Below are 15,759 nucleotides of genomic sequence, written 5' to 3'. Positions count from 1 at the left end.
TGTTTGATCAAACCTGAAGACAATCTAGAAATACTTTGCAATGGAATATATATGTTAGGAGTACTTTTATAGCTCTTCACTTTTGACTTAAAACAGTAACAATATAACTTCTCTTAAATTTAGTGTTCATGGTATGTGTTGTTTAACATTTGTTTGCTGTGTGTTTTCAGGGAAATTATGTGTCAAAAGTGAGTATCCATAGTTTCTGATTTTTGAAGGTAAGTGTCTAACATTTCTTTCTGAGAATTATGGGCTTCAAATGTTTGTGTTATTTAAGGTGTTCTGAAAAGCATTGACACCTAGACATGAATCCAGAATAGCTGATGTAAAGAAGTGAGTTTTTAACAGTATACTTTCAAATAGTAACCATGCTTTCCTAGTAATTTTTACTTTGTGAGTTTACTGGGGAAAGATGTAATTATTTTCAGTTCCAAGAGATTCCAAATTCACGTATCATGTAGTTTAATGATAAGAACTTTCACGGATTTTATAAGATTGTCTATTTGGCTCTCCATCTTCAACTGTCACGGAGGCAGTGTCTCTGTTAGATTTCTGATGTGTGAGGAGGGTTTTTTTTTTTTTGACTGTTTTAAGTAAAAAATCAAGAACTACATCACACAGCAAAGGGCCAGGCAAGGACCAATGCCACCATTTTAGTTAGTCCCTTGATTTTGAGAATTGACTGCCATCCGTGGGGTTAGCACAGTGCACACAACATTGCCTGGGTCCTCCTCAGAGAAGGGTTGCACTTTTTGAAATTGGCCTCTAACAAGCCAGTTTATTTCTATCATGCACATTTCCCAGAGATTTCTAACTCCTTATGAAATCAGCAGGGAGCAACTCTGGCCAGCAGTGTCTGTGAGATGTGGTAGGACACCCCTCTGATGACTGAAAGGGAGAGAACTTATGATAGCATCAAATCACAGAGACACGTTGTAAAATTACCAGTGACTTAGGCTACAGAAAATATTTTCTTGTAAATGGGTAGAACATTTGGAAGAAAATGAAAATACGCATTTAGAAGTCATAGTCCTAGATTGGAAAAAATCCTCAAAATCTTAAAAAAAAAGATTCCTTTCTGCTCTGTTTTGACAGACAATGTACATTTCCAGTGTATGGACCACCTTGAAACTTGAGGGTGTCTGTTCTTCTCCTGAGGGAACAGACAGTTGGTGTTGTTCCATGGCTCATATAAATCTTTTATGTCTTCCTGATTTTTCCTCTCTGATCTCTCTGCTGTGAATCTGTCAGTAGCTGTCTCTTGGGAATGGCACTATGCACTTCATTAATAGGAAGGGATTAAAGGGAAAAGCCCTGATCTCCTAATACATTGGATAATTTGGTGTCATCCACAAGGCAATAGACCCCTGCTGCATAGATGTCATTAGAAAGGGACAATTTCATTACTTTCTTTACTAGCAGAGCCGTGAGTGAAATGCAAGGCATATTGTCTCTTATGCAAAGACGAAGAGTGACAAAGCTGTCAGTCTCTGCCCTTAAACAGCAGAATGTAAAAATATGCTTTTTATTTTCATGTCCATGTTGCTTTGCTTCAATGACACTAAAAATTATGCTTTCACTAAATATTGAGCAGAATAAAAATTAGAAGAGATTATTGGTATTCTTAAATTTCAAATGTAAGTTATACACACACACACACACACATATGTATATAATCAAAGAACATGCTTGTTCTGATTACCTACTGTTTGCCTGGCACTTTGCCAGCTGCTAGAAAACAAATCACCAAGCCAAGCCATGATTCACTGTTTTCAGTTCCTACCATATTGAAAGCTGTTACTGGAAATGACTGTTGAAGTGAGCACAAACTAAGCAAGCTGTGTGGTGTAATAAAAATAATCACAGGCCAGGATTTTAAAAGAGTAATCATAAATGTGCTTAATTCTTCCTTGTTAACTAAGTTTATTTTCGACCGGACATGTCTGTTGAGGTTATCACCTTCTGCACTGAAGCACGAGAGGAAGCTTATGTTTCTGGTGTAGTATATTCAAAGCCATGAAATGGGGCCTGTGCTTCCAGCATCTACCTCAGAATGTGCCAGTGGCACTGAGAGGCAAATGCTGTCCTCGTGGCTCTGGGAACTTGCACATCAGTTTCCGAGCATCGAAGAGAATCAGGTTTAATCGTGGTCCATTATCTAGCCCCCACAGACGAAAAACTGCCATTAACAATAAGAAGTCACACAGTCGGATTGTGCTTGGGAGAAGAAAGCCCTCGATTATCAGCTATTTACAAGCTAGTCCTCGAAGAGATGGCTCTTTTCTCTCCCACTACTAACTTTTGTTTAGTGAAATTGACATTTGCAGCACTTTGTCTAAGATAAATGCTAGGTTAGACTATTATGATTGTAAAAACTGGAGTTTCCACAGAGCATTTGACAGGCAGAAGGCAAAGCAGTATGGGAAAAACAAACGGCTTTAACAAGTAAACCAGGCAGGAAGTAAATACCTTAAAAGCACAGTAAACTATGTGCAGATGGGGCACCTATGGGTTTTGCACAGAGGCTGTCTGCTTACCCCTTTATTTGGCAACCATGTTGTACCTTGTCTGCCATATATTTTAATTCATACAAATGGGTACACTCACAATGCTGATCATCGACAGATGTCATGGGAAGCGAGACAGCATCAGCAGTTGACATGGGGCAGCACTGGTTTATACCACCTAGAGTAAGCAGGATTTAGACACCAACTGAAAGGCAGGACTCAACTAGTCAAATTCTGGTCTAAAATGTCTCAGCTAGTATTTCAATATAGGGACCAAAATGGCAGACAAATTCCCCAGTTTTGCAAATAAGTTTTCAAAAGTAAGTGAAGTAGTTAAAAGCTTAGGCGGTTAATATTGTGTGGTATGTTTAAGAGTGTGCACTGAAAACAGACCAATCATTTGATAGCAGAGGTTTCCCCTCTCCCTGTGATGGATGTAAGACAGTAGCAAACTTTGGTCCACCTCCCACCAGACTCCCCAGGTCTGGCTGTCCTGAACCTCAGTAGCTGTCCCATGTACAAGTTTCATTAGATGAAACTAACACATGGACAGAAGTTAATATTCTTTCAATTTTTTTTTGAGTTTGACCCCTATGGTTTCTTGGATTCTGAGGGGGAAGAAGTGTAGTAAATTGGCGTTGGGATTTGACAGTCAGATATATAAATACAAATGACGTATTAGCAATGACCCCGCTAATTTTTTCCCCTCCGAGGTAGTTTATAAATAAGGGGTAGCTTGTGGAAGAACTTAGTACATGTCTTCTCCTGAATGCACATGATTTTGTGATGTACACATTTTGCCATTTTTAAATCAATGCAATGAAGTCAGTAGTCATGTGACGATGGGCAATATCAGCTTCCTCACAGAGGTGTCCATGTGTTCTGTAGGGAAAGACTTGACCAGATCTTGGTTCATCTTTTCAGTTATTATTAATGAAAAGGAAGTCAATACACTAATTGCATGTTTGCTTTGGGGATACATTAAAAATATTTCTGTTTTAAAATTTCATATCCATTATAGGCGTCTTTTCCCCCCATTGATAATAGTAAAATATATGTTATTTAAACCGTGTAACAAGATGTGAAACAAGAAACCAGCATGTGTCTAATTTATAACAAATCTGTTTCCTTAATGGGTGGCAGAAAATCTGAGCCCAATTCTAGGGAGTCTCTTCTGCTTTCAGTGCTGTTCTCTAGTCATACGGAAGACAATACCTCTCCAGAAGAGTCTTTCCCCTTCTTCTCCTCTCCACGGTCAATGTCAATCACATGCACCACCCCGGGCTTCAGGATCAAGTCTTCTGTTTCCACTTGGCTCCTGTTGTCCTCTACTTCCATGTAGCTCCCTTTTGTCTGCTGTGCAGCTTTGCTGAAGGCTTCCTTAAGGCGACGTTTGAGCTCCACATCAGGACAGAAAACATACTCGTAAAGGGCACCTGCCAGCACTGCTCCTGTTATTGGTCCAACCCAGTATATCTGGGGGAAAGATGGACGAGGAGAGGAGATAAGGAGAGAAAAGTAGTCTCAGTGGAAAAACAACCCATGCATATAGAATTTAACTGAGTTAAATTAAGGCAGCAACTGTGACACATGCATATACACACAAGCATATACACACAAGCACATACGAATTTTAAAGTAAATGAGAAAGTATGCCAAGATTCACCAAAGATTTGCACATTAGTAAACAACATTTGAACATAAAATAAGAAAGAATAAAATTGTTCTATTTTTGTCTTTTAATATTATATGTTTTAATGTTTTGATTTTTAAAAAATATTATTTGAGACAGAATCTAGCTCAGGTGTATGTATATATGTACCCGTTGCATAGCCTAGGCTAGCCTTGAACTCATATTTCTCCCCACTCCCAGTCCCAGGATTTTGAGTTGATATTAGTAGGTACTGTCACATCTGGCTTATTAATTTTATGATAAGTTTTACTATAGAATAGCTATTCTCTGGCAGTTCCATAAGCTAAACAGACACTAGGAATTCTTTAAAAATGGAAGGAAAAAATGAGGTTTAGGTGCATGTTTCTCTTCTGTATTTCACATTAGCCCCGTACCTTTGATTTTCTGTATAACCAGGATCATGGTGCAATTTTATCATTTAGAGTGTTAGTTATTCACTACGCATGATGAATATAGTCACAGCCCTGCCACTTAGCCGGTCTGTGAGTGCCTACATCAGGGACTCTTTCCATTTTGAGACAAGGTCTCTTGTATCCCAGGTTGCTTTGAATTCACCTTGTAGCTGACGGACTTGAGCTGCTCATCCCCCAGTCTCTTCTTCCACAGTGCTGGGATTATAGATATGTGCTACCATGCCCAAAGTAGATGGTGTTGCAGAGAGTACCCAGGGTTTCCTGCATGCTGGGCAGGCACTTGATCTACTAAATTATACCACTATAATTATACATAACTTAGCCTTGAAGGACTTGGTAGTTTGTGGCTCCTTGAAACCAGTTCAGTTCATGCATCCTGGTAATTTAAAGCTGTATGTGACTAACTTGGCTGTTAGTTTCCTTATATCATGTGCTTTCTCTCTTTAAAATGTGATTTCATTGCATGAAATGCTATGGGTTATTTCTTTCTCTTATCTCTCTCCCTCTATATACTGCTTTAGTGAAAATCTGTACTGACTTCAGGGATGGCGACTGGAAAAGAGTTAGTGAAGAATTCTTCAGGGGTTCAGTAAATGACATGGTTTTATTGCATCAGAGATGCACTGAGAGTGAAGTAAGATTTCAGTCTGATTAGGCTGCAACATATACTTTATAGCACATGCACCCTATAGGTGCTCATGTACTTGAGAGCAAACGCATGTTATAGAATGTTAGGCACTCATCCAATAGGTGCACTTGGGACCAAACCCCCTGTTTACTGAGCACTCTAACTGACTGTACTGAGCACATTTCTTCTCTCATCAATAACCTTTGATATAGATATTATTAAAATATACATTCTTTTGCCTTGGACAGTTGACCCTTTGAGAGGTTACAAGCTTACTTTAGATAGCATACTTGCCAAGTGATTTAGTTGAAATGTCAGCTTTGCTCCCTTTTATTACTGTACTGTTTGCTTTCTCATTTGAAAAAGCAAAACAAGACAAAACAAAACACTCAAAACCTAAAATGACTATGTCATCCTTAAAACCCCATCCGGAAATTACCTGCACTTAGCATCTTCACTGTAAAACCTAAAGGAAAGCAGAGCTTCCTGCTGAAGCCGAGCACATATGCTTAGTAGGGAAATAGCCAGGAGAGTCACTGGACCAACCAAGCACCTTATCTTAAACATGAAAGAGCCCAAAGGAGACTTTATCTTCTCTGTGCCCTTTCAAAGGAGAAACGAGAGCCCTCCTCTAAATGCCTTTGCTGTTTGTTCTTTTGGTACGATCTCATTAGATTGGTGCACTTCATGGTCTTCAAGTCCCATGAGGGAAAACAGCCACTGTGCAGCAATCCCCACCCTTTCCACAACACTCTGGAGGAGACGGCAGCTCCATATTCGCAAAAATAAATCTTGATGCCAAATTGCTATTCCCAAACTGAGCTCTGTGTACTTTAAAGTATCGTTAAATGTTTATAAAGAAATTTATTGCTGAAAATAAAAAAATACATAAACTTCATGAAAGTGTTAAAAAAAAAACTCCTAAACCTCGCACTGCCTGACTTAACCCTGTCCATTTATTGTAAGATCTATAAACTTCTCATTACACTTTTCTATTTGGTGGCTGGAGAAATGGTTCTGTGTGTAAAGCATCTCCATGCAAGTGTGAGGATCTAAATTTGAGTCCCTGAAACAAACATAAAAGCCAGACACCATAATGCATGTCTGTAATTCCTGTGCTTCCTATAGGAGGATGATGGAAACCAGCAGGCAGAGATAGGGGAATTCCCAGGGGCTCATGGGCCAGCCAGCCTGGTGATCAGTGAACAAAACAGCCTGTTGCAAACAAAGTGGAAAGTGACAACTTTCCCCAGATCACCCAAGGCTGTCCTCTGACCTCCTCATGCCATGACACATGTGTGCTTGCCTGCACACACACACACACACACACACACACACACCATGAAGAATGTAAATTCCCTTTTTGTTAATGTGTAAGTCTTTCCAGAAATATCAGTACTAAAATGACTAGTCCAATGAATGACATTGTGGATCAAGACTTTGCATGTCTGTGTCTAAATTACATCTTAACCAATCAGTATACTTAACCAATCAGGGAATTCATGCTGCCACAGTGTAATATTTTCCTCCTTTCCCAGGTCATGCCTTATGCAGCCACATGCATAAGACCAAAGCACAAATGACAAATTAGTATGGTCATAACTTTAAAAAATGTAAAATCACATTCACAATATATGAATGGCAATAAAAGTTAGCTCTATTTGCAATCTGCCATATATATTTTTCTTGTATTTTGTAGGTTATTTAAGTTAATATATGCTGACTTTCATAATTGTCTATGAATCAAAGGATAGAAATTCTTTTGTTGACAGAAACAATTGAAACAGAATCATTTGTCTCTCACTACTCTGGGCCCAGATTAGCGAGAAGGTTAGTCCTGAGATTAGAAAGTACACCTTCTTGGGAGTCATCTATTTTTCTAGCTACAGCTGTGATGACAATCACATAAACATTGACATCATTTATTTGGTACCAACCATAGTTCACATGCTTCCAGCTCCAGTACCAACTGTAATAATTGCATATTATGTAAACTAAGATGGTAAATACCCCTTTTTATAAGTGATCCTTTTACATATTTCTTTTCTCCTTTTAAGAATAACTTTATTTTCTGTTGTTGCTAAGAAGGCTTTCTTTCAATGATTTAAATAGTAATACAGCATACATTTATGATTTAAATTTATTCTACATAGGAAACCTATAAGTATTCTGCTGTACTCTGTCAGACATATATCTGATGTTTGGAAACTGTTGGTGAAGACCTAGAACAGAGCACTCTGAGATCTTTTGCAGCAGGCCTTTGCCGGACTATCTTTACTCTCTGTGACAAATGCAATAACAAGTCGAGAGTTAAATTTGGGGAAAAAGCAACAGAAGCTAGTGAGCTAAATTATGCTAATAAAAAGAGGCATTTGGATAGTTGTTCCCAACCTCAGGAAGGCGGGGCCTATCAACTTGGTAGTTACCCAGTGGTTTTCCCAGTTTCCCATGATAACTGCAGGTCCAAAGGATCGAGCTGGGTTCATGCTGGCTCCGGTATAATTGATCTGCAATTGGAAAAAAAAAAAAAACTTCAGACATTTTGGTAACAGGACTCTTAAACAGGTATCATTTGCTATAACTTCCTGTAGTCTCCTCAGAGGAACATTGAGATTTAGCCACCTTGTAGTTGGCAAAATGACAACTCAGTGTCAATAGATATGGCTGAGTGAGCTGTGTGTTTTATGGCAAATTCTGCATGGATACATGGGTATATCCAGCTAGACTATTTTTTTTTTAGCATGTATCTACTTGTCAAAAAGTTAACACTGAAGTAAGCAACAGTGCTGAAACAATCTAAATGTTGTAGTAGTTGGCACTGGCCAGGTTACTGGAATCAAAGAAAGTGTGAGCTGTAAACCAGCATCTTCAGGCCAGCTTCAGGGTGAGGATAAATGAGAACAATCAATTATTCAAATAGACTTAACACTTACTGCAAACAAATGTCCAATTGCAACGGAAAATCCAATTGCTAAAGCTATTGAACCAGTAACATCAGTCCTTTTGGAATCACAGCTGGCAAAAATAGTGAACACCAACTGGAAAGTGATTATTAACTCCACCAGGAGCCCATGGCCAGCGGTGAGGTTTCCATGAACCTAGAGAGAGAGAGAAAGATACCCCATCAGAATTGAAGCAAGAGTCTTGGGCTATAGAAATGCATCAGTATGAAGGGTGTATTTCATCTGCAGAGAAAGCCTTGGTTAATTTGAGTCTTCTACGAACCCTGTATTGAGATTTCCATTCCTTCCACCTCCTAAAAAGAAGGAATCAATTTACCTCATTTTGGGCCATTACAGATAATTACTGTTACAGTGACTGAGTTTTCAATGAATGTTGTTTTTAGCAACAAAAGCAAAATATGTTAGTGTGGCGTTTAACTTGTAAAAGATGTTCTTAAGAGATTTACAATGTTCGAAGGCAATTATTAGACCCATAGATTAGGTTTAGGTTAGTTCATAGGTATCTCAACTAAAACATAAGCCAAGAGTTTAATGCCAGCCGTGGTGCTGCGCTAACACTGCCAATTGGCAGAGTGAAGTGAAGAGCAGATGAATGTGGATTTACTCTTTTGTTGGGTTTTTTTTTGTGTAGCCCTGGCTGTTCTGGAACTTGTATTGTAGAGCAGGGTGGCTTCAAACTGCTTCTGTTTCCTGGGTGTAGGATTAGAGGCATGACCCTTTATGTAGATCTTTTAAAGTTCCCTACATATGAAGAACAACGAATCCTTGCCCCTGCTATCAAATACAAAATTGTAAGCCCTTACAATATAAATACAAGATAAAAATACAGTCATGCCATCCTTGATGATTTATGCTTATAATCCTAGCACATAGGAGGCTAAGGCAAGAGAACTGCTACAAGTTCAAGGCCAGCATGAGCTAGGTAATAATTGTGAGATCCTGCCTCAAAAAAAAAAAAAAAAAAAAAAACACAAACAAACCAAAAAACCAAAACAACACAAAAACAAAAACAAAAACAAAAAACCAAACTTAATGTTTACTGGGATGGGAGAGAAAGCAAAGCAAAGCAAAACAAAACAAAACAAAACATTTTGAGTACTTTTAATCCTGTTCAAGTCACTCAAGAATAAATAATAATGTTCTCTTTTTATGTTTTTGCTGTCTAGACAGGGTTTGACTCTGTACTCCTGGCTGGCCTTGCCTCCTGATTCTCCTGCCTAAACCTCTCAAGCTCTAAGATTATAGGCCACCCTCATGCCTGGCTCTTATGTGAATATTTTTTTCTTTTAGACACGTTACTGTGTAGTACAAACTAGCTTTGAATTTGATATACATTTGAGGATGACCTTGAACTTCTGGTTCTCCTGCCTTCACTTTGCAAGTTCTAGTAGTGTAGATATGTGCCACCAAATCTCATATGTGTGAGGGTGGCAATATAACCAGGACCTCATGCATTCAGGCAAGTGGGACTGAGCTCTGTTTCTAGATCCATAACCTAGTTGTATTATGAATGCCTCTCAGGCCACTGAGGAGCCTTTCGGCAGGATTTGCAACCACATGGAATTCTAGCACAGAAATAAGAACTGAAGCGTTCTCACCGTGGTGACTCCCAGTCCTCCCACCACGCTGGGAGGTGTGACCAAGTAGAGAATACCGGCTCCGATGATGGCCCCCAGGCACTGTGCAGCGATGTAGAAGACAGACTTTGCGATGCTGATCTTTCGTGTGCACACCATGGCCACTGTCACAGCAGGATTGATGTGGCCACCACTGATGTGGCCAAAGCACTGCACCATGGTAGCAATGCTGAGTCCAAAGCAAAGGGAGATGAGGACCATGTCCACAGGTAAGGGGTTTTCTGAGCCACCCCAGTTTATTGTGGATCCCACACTGAGCAAAACAAAGATAAGCATGGCCAGAAATTCTGCTGAGACTGCCTTCCAGAAAGCCTGAGTCCAGACTCCTTTGAAAGCCACCATGATGCTCTCTCTACTGCAGGAATGTCCACACTTACTAGAAAGAAGAACACAGTGAGGATCAGAAGCCACCAACCTAGCTTTCCAGCTGGAAGGGGCACTGAAGTTTGGGGAAGGGGATCAGACTTGTAGGCTGGGGATGGTTTGCTGAATACTCCTAGCAATCCAAGAACGACTCCTAAAATCTCCTTAATTAGTAGATGAGAGGTTGTTATTCCAATCGCCTGTGATTTCCTTTTCACTGGACAGCAATCCAAAACATCCTTAGAAAGGAAACTATCTCAACTAAATTCCTTAAGAGATTAAGACTAAAATATATTCAACTGGGGGTTAGTTCCCTTGGGCAAGCTTTAAACTATACTTTTCATGTGTAGTTTTGGACAGAAATTAGTTAAAGAGGAGGGGGTGCTGGAGAGATGGCTCAGCAGTTAACTGTAGTGGTCGTTCTTCCACAGGATCTGAGTTTGGTTCCCAGCACACATATTGTGGTTGTCTACCACCCATGACTCTGGTTCCAGAGGATCCAAAGCGCTATTCTGCCATCTATGGGCACTGCATCCAGGTGGTGCACAGTCACACATGTTGGCAAAACACTCACCATATTCACAAATTAAGATAAAATAAGTCAATATCAAAAGTGTCTGACTGATTGCCAGCACCTGCTATGCATCTCTGCACTGTCTGCTGCCCATTGCAGGAAGAAGCTTCTCTGACCAAGAGGGTGGGTAGCCCAGGGATTGGGTTGGGGAGATATGGAGAGAGTTGGACATGGGTGTAATTTGAGCGGATATGATCATATTTCATTATGTAAACTCACATATATTAATTTCCAAGGAATAATGAAATATGTATCTTAAAAGGCAGATATTTTTCAGTTTTGTACTTTGTATTTTCAAAATGGCATTGTGAAAAACGCTTTGTAGAAGCCTGTACCCATTCTACATGGCAAGGACATGTAGATCTGGAGATTTGTTAGGAAGCTGGAACTATGTCTTCTAAATTGTCTTTTGGGAATGTGAATTGGTGGAGGGCAGAATTGCTTCTCCTACTTGATGTGGACCTTAGGGACAGGCAGGGACTCAGCTGGGACAGGGACACTCCCTGCTGTTGCCCTGGGCAAGAGGAGGCAAGCTGCAGGCAGGAATAGCTTAGGAGCCAGAGGGGCATCTGTGCCGAGCCCTTGGGCAGATCTGGGCTTGTAGCACTGGGACGTGACAATCTCAATCCCCAGGGGGGAGCCTGAGAGGCTCTGGAGGGGTGGGGCCGTGGGCACTCCAGGCTGGTGCCAGGCTTTCAGGCAGTGGCCAGGTAAACACAGAGAAGTAGGTATCAGAGGGGGCAGGCACCAGAGAGGAGAGACTGGGGTGAGAGATGTTTTTCAAAGTATGTGGGAGGCAGGATAATGCCTCCACAGGCTCTATTCTCTCTCAAGCAATAACTGGATTGCTCTCCAATACCCCCTCCCACATTCTGAAGTCTGGAGTGTGTAAGCCAGCCCCAAGCAGTCTTCTTATCCACAGGGTACAGAGCTAGGAAGATGGAGGGGGTGTGGCCAGTGTGTAGACTGGAGGATGATCTTCTCATGGAAGACTGCTCTCCCATAGGCTTGGCCCTGGAGCATTTTATGCCCCTCTTGAGGAGCTTTGGAAGTGGGGAAGGGAACAGGAGACGGAGAGGCTTAGAACGTGGTCAGGAAACAAGGGGTTCCAAGGCAGCCTTTTGCAAGGAGTTACTTTGCTCTTGCAGTCTACCTTCTTACAGTATTTAAGATCTTTGGAGCAGAAGAAGGCAGGGTTTGAAGACACCAGTGCAATTGCTTACTGTGTCAGAAATTGTCAAATTCCCCTTTAGTCATCCCCATTACCCTCTTACCTAAGACATTCGTTTTGTAATGAGACAGACAGGCAGCGTTTAGCATAGAAGACTATGTAGGGGGCTGGTCTAGAAAACCAAAGGCTCAGGGAGAGTAGAATTGTCTTAACCTCCAAAATATACTGTGAGATTCTTTTAAACATCTTTCACTGGCCTAGGGAGGCTGGCTTCAGTGTGGGCAACAAGGGAAATCCTGCATGACCCAGGCTGGTGAAGGTTTTCATCACCTTTAAGAATTCTGCTTCTCTGTTAGTTTGACTAAGGGGCTTTCCTTCTGACCTGAAAGGACGTCACTCTGTACTCATACACACCCACTCAGGAGCTGCCAGGGACACACAAAATATGCCCTGCCCAAGTGGTCCTCTAAGCGAATCACGTTATAATGAGAGACCTCAGCTTGGACAGTGTTGATGTATTCCTTAGAGGAACATAATACAGATTAAACACACACACATACACACACACACACTCACACTGTAGTTGAGATGGGGCAAAGAGGACACCCTGGGGAGGCATTAGAAAAGTCTCCGAGAGAGAGAGAGAGAGAGAGAGAGAGAGAGAGAGAGAGAGAGAGAGGTTTTGAGAACTCACATTGAAAAAGAAGTGATGGAACTCACCAGCAGTCCAGGGTTGTTGCCAGGTGGCAGAGGGGCAAGGTGCTATTAGAGGTGCTGTTTTCTGGGGCCCGATAGAGAGGAAAAAGGAGGGGACCAAGCAGGAAGTGAAGGGAGCTGGGTGGGCAGGAAACAGTCCCTGCTCAGTAGCAGAGCACCCAGGGGAGGCAGTCCTGGAAAAGGCCAGCCTCCCTCCGGCACCCTTTGTCACCTGCTCATTCACACACCTGTCCCCTCTCCAGAGACCTAATCAAGAAATTCAGTTGCTCTTTGGACTTCATTTTTTTCATCAGAGACATTAAAAAGAAAAAAACAAAGCACCCAAACTTGTGAACCATAAACAGAACCTTTAAAATGACTTTAGCTCCCTACTTTTCTTAAAAAAAAATCCACAAAAATCTGATCTCCCAAACAGCCTCAGCTAGCTGTGGACCCCCCCAAAACTTTTAGCATGTATGTACTTCCCTGTCTCAGTGAGAGTCTCCCCAACATTGCTCATAGCCCCATGATCACCATCAATGTGCCCTGATGTGTTTACATTCAAAGGAAATAGACCAACATAATTTGTTTTGCTCTTTCACCCCCAGAACAAAGCAGGATTTGTTGATACAATCCAGCTGCAGTGAACTGGACACATTACTTCCTAGTGAATACACTGTTTCATCTACTCCTGGACAGTTAAGTTACTGGGTGAGTAATTTGTCTAATGAAAAATATTGCAGAGTAATTTCCCAGCTAAACAGCATCCCGTCTTTTTTTCCTTCCTCTGCTTCTCCTCTGCACAAGCTTAGTCTCCAGGCTTAAAAGAAGCACCCACCTGTTCTGTTATTACCTTCTAGATTCTGCCTGCAAAGATATGGGTAACTGTAATGAAAGAGTTTCATCTTTTAAAAGTGCCAAGCATTGTTTCCTGAAGGCAAAGAAGAACTTACCCCCACCGCCTTGCCGCAGCTCTGCCACTCATGCCTTCCTTGGCCAGAGTGCAGCTCATTGCCTGCCCCCAGGCTCCAGTACACAGGAATCAGATTACCAGCACTTGTCTGATTGGGTTTTTGGAGTGTAGGGGTGGAAAGATTCTGCACCATGTGGCAATCGCTAAGTTATATTTGAACTAGAAATCGTCCCCATACCTGATCACTATATACACAGGGCATTTCAGAAATGCAGGACACTTGGAAATGTATTTCTTTAGCTGTTCATCTTCGAAAGGGAAGACTCCCCTAAGTGTTTATTTGGATTATTCCAATCACTAAGGATCAAGGAGAATTTGCCTGGTTGGCTCCTTATTGAAATGGAACAACTATCAGAAAATAGTTGTGAGCTAGGCATATTTCAATATTTGAAATACATGAGCTTAGAAGTTAATCATAAAATATAGCTGTAACTCCACTTACACTATCTGTGCTCTGAGTTCAATTATTATTATTGAATATGAAGCAGCAATTTTTAAAAACACCAAGGCTAGATAGAGGCAGATACAATGGACTATTTGGAAACCTGGGGCCAGGACTGTTTATATACTTTGCTGTTCTCTGTTCAGAATGAGTGCAGGACACAGTCATCATAAGTTACTTAGGATTGTAAGATTGTCACAACAATGAGTTGAACAGAGTGTGAGACCCTTCCAAATGCATGACTGCATGCCTTTGAAGCTGTCCCCTTCCAGTGGGACCCTCCATGTGCATGGACTGCATGCCTATGAAGCTGTCCCTATCTGGTGAGCTGCAGAAGAGGTCGGAAATAGTTGCAGGTCCTACCAGATCATCAATATGATTTTTTCCTTAGCTAGATGGTAGGTGCATAGCAAAGGAGTAATCTTAATTCCTGGTTTATGATTGTCTTAATAATTAATCAATGAATTTTAATCAATATTGTGAGTATCAGGAATTCATTGCTAAACTTAGCAACTAAAAGTGTGATATACTTTTACCCATAGGCTTTCTGGCTCTTAACTATTAATTCATTTCAGATTGCATACACACACACACACACACACACACACACACACACTTTTCAATATGCAGTATGGTAAGAAAACATTTAGAAGTGGCAGACTGTTATACTTTTTCATTTGTCTGAGTTAAGTGCTTGAGACAATGCAACGTGTTCAAAGCTCTCAGTTCCCATTAGGAGAACAAATTCCATTTTAAATAGGCATGTCAGAGGTACACTTCAGGACTTCTCAGTAATCCTCAGGTAACAACACCTGCACGGACTTCCTCTAGAGTCCTGCTGCTCAGTGATTGAAACCTTTAAAAACATGCTTCCTGAAGTCAGAACATTCTGACTGAGAGAGGAGGGAGGGTTTAAAAAACCCACAAGGAACATTTGAAGCATTTCATATTGACTCTTGAGGTTTACTGTTTAGATTTTTTTAAAGGTGTGTATTTTCCTCCCTGATTACAAGCCTTGGCTCTTTAAGCAGATACGCTAAATGTAACCACCTTGACAATGAGAAAATAAGCCAGGGCGTTTATGAGGTATAGGAACTCAAGGATTCCGGATGGGATTTGGGCTTTATGAACACACCCTGTGCTGAGGTCAAGGTCTCTGCAGAGCCAGATCCTTCTTGGGCTGTAGGCTGTAGGGTGCTCGCAGGGCATTTTTTGCCTGGCCTCATTAGCATGCTCTGCAGGGCCTCTGCAGTTCCCATTACCACCTCATAAAGTGCCAGCGACACTTGGTTGCCACGGTTTCCCTTTTCTCTGGCTGGCTGATGTGTTGACAGTCCAGTTCCTAAGGGTTGACCGTTCCCATCCAGGGAGGGGCCACCCTATTTGGCACCATCTCTTATACTCATTGGTACTCTGCTTAGTGACCTAAGATGGAACAGGGGTTAACTCTTTGTCCACCAGAGGTAGTTTTTATTGGGTATGATTATCCCGTTTGTAACTGAGTTGACTTTTCTGATTGTCCAACAAGCAAGCTACTTGCCTGGATATAGACAGACATTTCCTCTGGGCTTGCCTGTGGACATGGATTAAGAGAAGTGAGGGAAGAAAGCTCCAGGTAATGGTGGTGGGGCTGTAGAGGAAGAAACAACAGCTTCTAAATGGTTTGAATCTGGATTTAGATGTAAGGGCAGTTGGAATG

The 15,759-nt window shown here is 41.3% G+C and overlaps 1 protein-coding gene across 2 annotated transcripts; it reads right to left on the bottom strand.

Moving 5' to 3' along the window:
• Positions 1–3,704: 3,704 nt before the first annotated feature.
• On the bottom strand, positions 3,705–13,630 carry Aqp4 (aquaporin 4). 2 transcript variants are annotated; one of them, XM_028759532.1, is made up of 5 exons: positions 13,599–13,630; positions 9,803–10,217; positions 8,175–8,339; positions 7,668–7,748; positions 3,705–3,983 (listed from the first exon to the last, which is right to left on the bottom strand). In XM_028759532.1, the coding sequence occupies exons 1-5, from the start codon at positions 13,628–13,630 to the stop codon at positions 3,705–3,707; spliced, it is 972 nt and encodes a 323-aa protein (XP_028615365.1). The 2 variants fall into 2 exon arrangements, with proteins under 2 accessions (XP_028615365.1, XP_028615366.1); XM_028759533.1 differs by lacking the exon at positions 7,668–7,748.
• Positions 13,631–15,759: the final 2,129 nt, after the last annotated feature.

The sequence above is a fragment of the Grammomys surdaster genome, unplaced genomic scaffold, assembly GCF_004785775.1.
Source record: "Grammomys surdaster isolate TR1022 unplaced genomic scaffold, NIH_TR_1.0 126298, whole genome shotgun sequence".
Lineage (NCBI taxonomy): Eukaryota > Metazoa > Chordata > Mammalia > Rodentia > Muridae > Grammomys > Grammomys surdaster.
The sequence above is the reverse complement of the archived record's forward strand: the minus strand, read 5'-3'. Positions and strand labels throughout refer to the sequence as shown.